This window comes from Hermetia illucens, chromosome 3 (genome assembly GCF_905115235.1).
Source record: "Hermetia illucens chromosome 3, iHerIll2.2.curated.20191125, whole genome shotgun sequence".
Lineage (NCBI taxonomy): Eukaryota > Metazoa > Arthropoda > Insecta > Diptera > Stratiomyidae > Hermetia > Hermetia illucens.
In genome coordinates this window covers 98,122,419-98,132,084 of record NC_051851.1, presented here as the reverse complement: position 1 = coordinate 98,132,084, position 9,666 = coordinate 98,122,419, and the positions used below count along the sequence as shown (strand labels likewise).

Genomic DNA, 9,666 nt, shown 5'->3' with positions numbered 1-9,666 from the left:
CGATCAATGCTGCTGGTGCATGCCTTCGCGAAGTGTCCAAACATGAAGCATTTAAAGCACCTCTTCAGTGAAATTTGTTCCCTTAAACGGCAGACAACCCATCCAATCCGAACCCTTCCGGCAGCCAATAACATCTGTGCTGCCTCCGCTGGTACTCGTATTGTGGCCGTTTGAGTACCACCATAGGCTTTTCGTAAGCCCACAATAGACTCCTCGGTGAGTTCTTTCAACTTGAATTGCTCCTTCAGAGCAATACAAATTTCTTCTTTCGGTGTTACTTCATCGAGATCCTTACATTGAAGGTAGATCTCATGTTTTTGGGCACGCACTGCGGCATTCTCCCCAAGTGAGTTTTTCACTTGAGTGCGAAAGTCATCAGTTTTGCTCACGCTGGATCTTTTCAGCTCGAACATGAGATCCCCTTTCTGGGTTCTTCGGATTCGGTTTACATTTCCGCTCAGATCTTTTAGGTCGGGATCCGCTTTGACCTTTTTGAGTATCTCCGCGTAGGACAGATTGCCCTTACTGGAGATAACAATCACATCTGGACGAGTTCGCACTTTTGCCTTTTGTTCCGTTTTTCTGTTGGTAACTTTAGTCCATCCATCGTTTTCGCTGGTCTTAGGCTTCGCAACGCTGGTCGAGTTTCCTAGATTCGCTGTACGGTTTCCTCCTTCTGACCTGTTGGTGTTGGTTTTTCGGATGTCCTGTCCGCCTTTTTTTCTCTTAGGCGCCTGCTGATTACTTAAAGGATCCCCCTCTTTTTCACGTACTCGCTTATTTCGCAGGGATTCGATGGTAGTACGGTTAGGCGTCACTTGGGTCGCTTGTGATACTGTTGGCACAGCGGGGTTCGGTGTGTTCTTATTATTCTTTTCCTCCATCTGTGATCTATTATAGAGAACTCTAATAGCCCTCACCATATTCTTTATGGCTTGGTGCACGTTGTGCTTGTCCTTGATAAACTCGGACTCAACTATTTTTGCCCCAAGCTGGGTGAATGGTAATTCCTCCGGATCGGGACTCTGCTCCCTATAAGTCCCGGCAGGGTTACTCCTTTTACATGGTCCTTCACTTTTGGCCTGTACTTTATCCTTCGTCGTCTTTGGCATTGGTGGAGATCTCAAAGTTGATGAGCTTCTTTTGAATGGATCCCTTCCTTGTTCCTGGAGCACCTCCTGCTGTCGAGCATCTTGAACATGTGCGGTGGGTGTTGTCACGGTTTTTGTTGTCCAAAAAGCTGCTTCTAGTTCATCTATGTTTGGTCTTGTTATTGGTGTTCTCGGTAGAGTCGTACTTCGCTGGAATACTTCCTTCTCCAGATCCAAATCACTTGTAGCATTATATGCCAAGGTGGCCAAGTTGTCCACCACCGAGGCACTGCGGTCGAGGGATATCGACGACCGGGAGCCCGCTTGCTCACTCCCAAAAGCCGCCGGTACTGGGGTTCCGAGCCCCTGCACCGTAAGTTTCCTCCTTCTCTCGTCTTCCATGGTGGTTTTATGTTCTGGGTATCCTTCCCATAGCCATTTTGGTCCGCGCACCAGAGATGAGCAAACACTAGCCCATGCACAATCAAAAAAGAAAAGTGCATGAACACATATTTACACATCAATAGGTATGCCCCTATCCGCCAGCTGGGGTCGCGCCTGATGGGAGATCTGGCCACTCCTCACAGGAAGTCTGGTAGATCTGGCATCTTCCATAAGGTGCGACCACAGTTGGTGGATAGGGGCATATCTGTTGATGTGTTCATGCGCTTTTCTTTTCTGACTATGCATGGGCTAGTGTTTGCTCATCTCTGGTGCATGGGCCAAAATGCCTACGGGAAGAAAATCAAACCAACATGGACGAATTGAGAAGGAGTAAAGTTACGGTGTAGGGGCTCGGAACACCAGTACCGGAGGCTTTGGGAATTAACAAGCGCGTTCCCGGCCGTTGATATCCCTCGACCACAGTGCCTCGGTGGTGGACTACTTGGCCACGGTGGCATCTAATTCTACAAGTGTTTTAGATTTGGAGACGGAGGTGTTGAAACGAAGCACAACTCTGCCAAGAACACCAATTATAAGGACAAAGAATGATGGGCTAAAAGGAGATGGCTGGCCAAAAAAGGCGCTTTCGACACTCATCGGATCTGATCAAGAGGTACTCCAACAGCAGCAAATAGATCCATTCAGGAGAAGCTCATCAATTTTACGATCTCCTCCAATACCAAAACCAGCGAAAGAGAAAACTCATGGGAGCCTAGCAATTGAAAAAGATGAAGGAGTCTTTAAAAAGAGCAATTTGGCCTAAACTCATCGAGGACAGAGCCCTGACCCAGAAGAACTACCTTTTATGCAGCTAGGGAATAAAATAGTTGAGCTGTCCGAATTCATCAAGGACAAGCACAACGTGCAACAAGCCTGTTTCCTTGTTATAGGATGGATACGTACATCTTGAAGAATCCCTATTTTGAACATATGTCTAGCTAGTGAATTATGATTAGTCAGAATGAGTACAATACTCCTGCAAGTCTTCCTGCTTTTCGACAGAATAAAATTGACAGTGTGTGTATGTTTTTTGGCAGCGTTCGAGAGAAGAATCCTCCGAAGAATTTTTGGCCCCCTAGATGAGGATGGACGATTCCGCAGCCTCTATAGCAATGAAATTTATTAGCGTTTCCTCGACCATCTGGTAGCAAATAAAATCCGGCTCAGCAGGTTGCGGTGGGCGGGTCACTTAATCCGTATGGGTCAGGATGATCCATCGCAGAAAGTCTATAAGGGCAATATCTATAGCCGAAGAGGTGGCCAACCCTGCTTGAGATGGAGGCCAGGACGTAAGACATTAGGGATATCGAATTGGTGGACCTCGGCGCAAAATCGAGATGTCTGGAGTTCCTTCTAAGGCAGGCCTAGACCGGATACCGATTGTTGCGCCATTGGTGATGATGATGAGTATGTTTGCTTTTTTTCTGACAGGAAAAGTTTGGTGTATTTAGCGGTATTACGGTTCTGCCACTTGCCATTATGGGAAGCTTGTTCCCAGTTTTTGATAGCAGCATTAACCAATGCTACTGACACTCCAATTGCTGATTCCGGTCCGGGCAGGGAGGGGTGGAAGTTGAAATCTCTTTTGCTAAGGTATCCGAGAATTCATTTTCTTCGACACCGCAATGACCGGGCACCCAGAGTAGTTCCACCGTATTGAATCTAGGAACAGAGTTCAAAGTTCTATATTCCTGAACGATTTTTGAGGTGGTCAAGGGACTGCTCAACGTCCTCAATGTAGCTTGACTATCGCTGCAGATCGCGATGTGCCTGGCCGTTCGTCAATCTCCCAGGTTGCCCCTCTTAGGATCGCATACATTGCAGATTGAAAGGCCGTTACACATTGCTCAAGGGAAAAGCTCATTGCTCGTTTTTGTTCCAGGAGCAGACTCCTACAACAGAACTATCTTCTGATTTTGCGCCATCGATGTAGAAGACGTCAATATATCCTGACACACATTTTTCTAGTTCGTCTCAGCTTTCTTTACGTTACAAGATAACTTCATATCTCCTCCAAGTAGATGTGTGACAATCCGAGAATCTGTAGATATTCTGAAAACTGGATTCAGTTCTACCAATAACTCTTCCAATGCTTTATGGTTTACAGACCCATTGTTTCCCCATAGATCTGATTGCAGCGCATGGACTTGCTCTGATTGCAGTGCTCTGAATAAATAAATCCAAGGGTTGTAAATTGAGTAATACATTTAGAGCTCCGCCGGATTTCGTGCTCATGGCACCAGTATTAGCCAGAAACACAGTTCTTTGCAGTGAGGTTAGGTTACAGCGAAAACTATTTTGATTCACCTTAACCTACTACCCTACGGATGCATAGGCAAAAATTGGGCTAATGTTAGCAACATTACTACCTGAGGCATAAGTCCTCTTATCAAGGCAGAAGTCCGCCTACACAATCCATAAGCTGTTAGGAATCCGTTTCATCTTTACCTCTATATGTTTGTTCCAAACAAGATATTTCACTTCCTCGGAGAGTTGAAGGGTTATACTCCTCATCTCTGAAAAGCAAAGGCCATTCGGTCTCCTTCCTTTTTTAAGTAATACCAAATTTACTGAAAGTCTATCCCTCAGGCATCAACTGTCAATCAAATCAATGGCACTTTGTGTATTTCTAAAGACCGTTCCGAGATCTCGAACAACAATTGAACAGTCACGTCATCCGCATAAGCTTGAGCGTGTATTGTTAGATTTTGCAGTTCGCATAGTAGTGAGTGGATCAACATACTCCACAGAAGCGGCGATAGCACACAACCTTGGGGCAGCCTTTCGTCGCTTCCGTTGTTAGGTAGCGATCAACACCTACTTAAGCACACAGCAATCTTTGCGTTGGCATAGCATCAAGATCGACAGAGAGCAGGCTGGTTTCCGCTCTGGATCCTATTGCGTTTGCCACATTAACACCCTAGAGATCATTTTGAAACAGTGCGTAGAATTTAGATCTCCGTTGCAACAGTTTTTCACCGATTTCGAGAAAGCTTTCGATAGCGTGAACAGGGAGTGTATCTGGGGTGCTCTAAGCAGGAAGGGCATTCCAGAGAAACTAATAGCTATTATCAGAGCGACACATGATGGCGCAAAATGTCCTTTGATGCACTGAGGCAAAATCGAAGGATTTCGAAGTCCAAAGTGGAGTCCGCCAGGGTTGCATCTTGTGCCCGATATTTTTTCTTCTTGTTACCGATGACGTTCTTTATGCTGCCTTGTCCGGAGGACGAGGATGAATTCAATGGAAAATGATGTCTTTTCTCAAACACCCTCGACTATGTTGATGACGTGTACTGGCTCTCTCATCGGGTAATGAAAATTGGCCAAATGGTTCTGGATTTGGAAAGAGCGGCATTAGAGTTGAACTGAAGATAAACACCAACAAAACCGTGTTCTCAGGTTGACGACGAAAGCGTTGACCAATTTGTATATCTAGGATACATGGTTTTTGCCGACGGTGGCACCGAACTGTATGTTGCCCAACGAATTAGCAACACTAGATCCGCTTTCGCTGCCCTGTCTAAAATCTGGAAATGTAGTTATCTCAACGCCAAGATCAAGTTGAGACTGCTCTGTGCTAGTGTTCTTTCTGTGTTGCTATATGGGAGTAGCACGTGGAAAGTGAACTCCATTGTCACCCAAAGGCTCCAAGCTATCATCAATACCTGTCTGCGTCGTATCATTGGAGTGTGTTGGCCTGACACTATCTCAAACAAAGAACTTGGTCGGCGCACAGGCCTGGCACTCGTACGCACTGTGATCCGAAGGCGGAAGTGACAGAGGACAGATCACACGTTAAGGAGCGGCGACAATCGCATTGCGGGGATTTTCTACGAAAAAAGGGGATAATAGAGGGACCTGCATAATTTTCACCACAGGCCTGTATACTGACTGGGCCCGGATTCGTCTCTACGGCCCTGGTAGTACATTCATAATAGAGTCGCCGGGACTAAAGTAATAAAACTGTGTGGCACTAGAATCCTTTTTAAGAGTAGATAATATTTGTTGATATTCCTCATCGACTGAACAGTTTCAACCTGTTAGTTTACTGAGAACATTTACGGTGAAATAATAAAGTTTCGTTTTCCAGCATAAATTAATATGGTTTTATTGCATATGAGGAAGTACGGAATCAACAGAAAAATATGAAAACAGATAAGAGTTTAGTGAAAATGTAGCGTAAATTGTTATACCCTACAAGGACAAATTGGAAGTAAAGTGGGTATTTAGGAATAAATGTGCGCAAACGCCCGATTCTTGCTGTGCTATATAACAGTTTTTAACAGGACGCGATATTTCAGCTCATCAAACAAATTTTAAAAACGAAACGAATTTATTGCTCGTCGAGTTTCTTAGGAAGTCAATTTTAAACCCAAGGATTATTGTTTTTGTGATTTAATAATAATAATAATCGTTGGCGCAACAATATTGGATCAGGGCCTCGAAGTGTGTTAGAGCACTTCATTCAAGACCATTACGGTACACTACAGTATACTGTAAGGGGCAATGTGGTCAGCATTGCGCTCGCCCGAGATTATTACCCTGATTTGACTCAGGTACTCATTTACAGCTGAGTCGATTGGTATCCGATATACAGCCACGATAACAAATCTCCCCCGAACCGGTGAGATTTGAACCGCCGCCTTTTGTTACGCCAGCCCAGTGCTCTAACCACTTGTGATTGGCAACTTTAATTTCATATGTAGAAAAGCCGGAAAGTGCATATAACTAAGATGTAATTAAGACTATCCTTATAATCATTATATACAGGTTCCTTCTATCATTATTATTGGTCAATCAATACATACAATCTCAGTATCATGGTAATTCCCTTGAGATGCTGAATTCTGCGAAATGTGGAACAAAATGTATATATGTAATAGTTAACGTAAACCTTTCCCTGGAAATACCGCAAACACACATTGATTACAGATATAGTTAACTAATAACAGATATAGTTAACTAATATCTGTAATCAATGTGTGTTTGCGGTATTTCCAGGGAAAGGTTTACGGGATTAAAACGCAACATTGTCTCCGTCGCTAGTAGTGATTTTTTATTCGACAGATGTCGATATTTTCGTAACAACTTGTTCCCTTCTTTAGTGTCGCGTGAATACTGTGGTATATCGATATATGTCGAATACAAAAATCGCTACTAGCGACGGAGACGGTGTTGAGTCTTAATTCCGTAAGCTATATTTGATTTTTATACGAGTAATAACAGAAGAAGTACATATAAAAAGTATGTTCAACTTAGTTGAGTAACAAACTGCATCTTTGAAAACATAAATCATAACATCAATAAATTTTCGCTGCCATTTACAAAAATATTAAATTCGTTTATTACCTTACCACAGAATTGTTAAAGTTCAAACAAGACGTTATTTTGTTTATTCGAGGCTGCGATCTAACATTTCAGCAAACACATTTTCAGCAGGAAAACGGATAAGGTCGGATTAAGAAAAACAAGTCTTACGTGGAACTATTTAAGCAAATTCCCCATGCAAGGCCAGATGTGGTTTGTGTTTTGAAATTTTTACTTTTTTTTTAACTTGTCCAGACATTTAACAGCAAAATATTGTGGGGTTCACACTGTCACATCTCTGGGATCTGGTGATGGGAAAATTTTAGGACATACATCGGAAGGTAATATAGGAACTATTTTTCCCGGAGGAACTTTCTCTAATAACGCAATGGAAATTATTCATTTTGAAATTTAGTTACATGTGTTTTGTTGTCCGTAGCTGCTTTCTAAGTTTTCAATATGAAGTTTTTCTCATAGTGCAATATGTGAAATTAAAATAATGCTGACTCGAAATGAGTCCACTCACCGAAAAGAGTCATATTTCCCATCGCCAGTCTGCAAGCGTCTTTTCCGAATAAGAGTAGTATCTTCAATTGATTTCCAATCATTTGCTCATAAATCGTCCCGAAAAGTAACATGCGTAGACCTATCTCTAGTCTATTCTGCTTTAATTCCGATTCACGCAAACACAAGCCGCTGTGTTTCATCGTTGTTGCTCACTTTCCTTGTCAAACCATGATCTGGAAGGTCGCCGAAACTTTTTGACTCTTTAAAGCATTTTACTTACTTCGGTGCCATATGAATTTTTGGCTCTTTTGAATGCTTGTAAGGAAAGTTAAAGGCAAAGCCTTAATCGGGTATGTGGGACTCATCGCAGTTTAAGTGTGCAAAAAAAGCATAGAATCTTTCTGTTGGATAAAAGATTTAGACTACTTGTCATACTGCAAATAATATTAATCCTTTGAAGACCAAATAAATCATCGAGGCTCATGCATTATACGTAGATTGACACTACCTGCAGGTGTATTAGTTTCAACGTCGATCTGTCGACTGGGAATTTCACTGTTAAAGTGGGGCTTTAGGCAGAACACATTTACCAGTAATTTTCACGGAAATGCTAGACACTGAGACACTTCAAGAGATAGTAACCATAAAAATCAAAGTCCCAGTATTTATTCAACATTATAATTTATTGATTCTCCACCTTTGTGAAACTAAATTTCTAAGTCTCTAACTCTTGTCAGCTCCTATTCAATTTGTTAACACTAGACAAAATACAATAAAAACTTATTAAAGGGCTTCTCAGAAACCCTTTCATCGTCGACAATAGAAAAAAAATAATCTGTCATCGTACCAACAACAAAAATTAACTAACAATACTTCTCTCGCTTTCCTAAACCTATTGTTAACAAGTTAGTTTTGTTATTACATTAAAGGAAACTTTAGAACTATTTTCGTCACTGGTGTTATCTGCTTAGTTTGTAAATGAAATACTTTTTGAATATTGAGATGCGACCTTCTAACGTCATCTATCGATGTTGTTGCGGAGATCGTTTCATTTGTATTTGAATCTATTGCACTCATTCTTGGTGATTGCAGAGAAACACGAGCCTCATTACAGAGATGATAAAAGCCCCAATCGAGGTGATTGACATTGATGCAGCGAGACAGCTTTATGTAGAATTTCTAGAGAGTTCGATTTATTCACTAACCTGGTCGTAAATGGCCAGAAGCCAAAACATGAGAATAACATTTTCAAAGTACAAATGCTTTCATGATATTTATCGAATGTTAAATTTATTGTTTTGCGAGTAGAATATGGAATATATAAATATTTGTATAATAATGAACTTGCTAGTTTTAGATCAGGATTAACTCAATGCTTTTGCTTCGAAAACATCAGAACCAATAACCAATTATGATAATAATTCTAAAATGATGATGCGTAAAATGTTTCTCAAGATGAGGGGAACGAAGAATATGAAGGAGATGAATTCACAGCTGCCGATGATCTGAAACAAGTGAGAACAAAGTTGGTAATTTCGCTCCCAAATTATTTCTTTTATTGTATTTACCTGTTATGACGCATGTGACTCTTAACTAAATCACTATTGACTAAGGCGGCCATAAGACTTATTTCACCAGCCATGACTGCAGTGCAGATTATCGACGATAGTTTCTTTGCATTCTCACCGGGATTGGTCCGATGCGCTCCCCGCACACCTAACATCTCTAAGCATGCGCTCTGTCCGGGTAAGCCAGTTCCACCACCCACTGTTCCTACTTCTAGTGATGGCATGGTGCAGGTTATATATAAATCATCACCGCGACACTCCATTGCCGTGGAGCAATTGCTTGAAGTCACATTCTGCGCGGGATCTTGACCTGTTGCGATAAATATTGCGGTCACCATGTTCGCTGCGTGCGCGTTATTACCTAAAGTCAGCAAAATAAATAGCAATTAATAGTTTATATACATCGCGCTCGGGGAAAAACGTACTTTAGCGAAACTAAAATATACGAAGGGGCAATATCGAAGGAGGATGAATGAATTACTTCTGTTACGCAAACTAGTCTGCGGTACTGCGGTATTGGGTGAAAAAATGCGACTTTATGCGCCGAGTACGTGAGATCTCAAGATTTTACTTAATATAATCGGTGGCGAAAGTTTAGTACAAGAGTATCAAATATAATTGGTCTTTGTGGAAATTCTTCCTTTTAAGGTTTTGTGTAAAACAAAACCTTATTGAAATTGATTCAATGTCTGTTTGCCTGTCACAATCGATCTACTCGGAAACGACTGAGCCTATTGTCATGAAAT

At 41.8% G+C, this 9,666-nt stretch overlaps 1 protein-coding gene across 1 annotated transcript in view; it reads right to left on the bottom strand.

Annotated features, from left to right (window-relative positions):
• Window positions 1-8,016: 8,016 nt before the first annotated feature.
• Window positions 8,017-9,666, bottom strand: part of LOC119652831 (3-hydroxy-3-methylglutaryl-coenzyme A reductase) — a 43,867-nt gene continuing 42,217 nt past the window's right edge. Inside the window, exons 6-7 of the mRNA XM_038057160.1 lie at window positions 8,921-9,281; window positions 8,017-8,857 (exon numbers count right to left, since the gene is read on the bottom strand). Of these exons, the coding sequence (XP_037913088.1) occupies window positions 8,803-8,857; window positions 8,921-9,281 (416 nt within the window). The 3' untranslated portion in view covers window positions 8,017-8,802. The remainder of the gene's footprint in view (window positions 8,858-8,920; window positions 9,282-9,666) is intronic.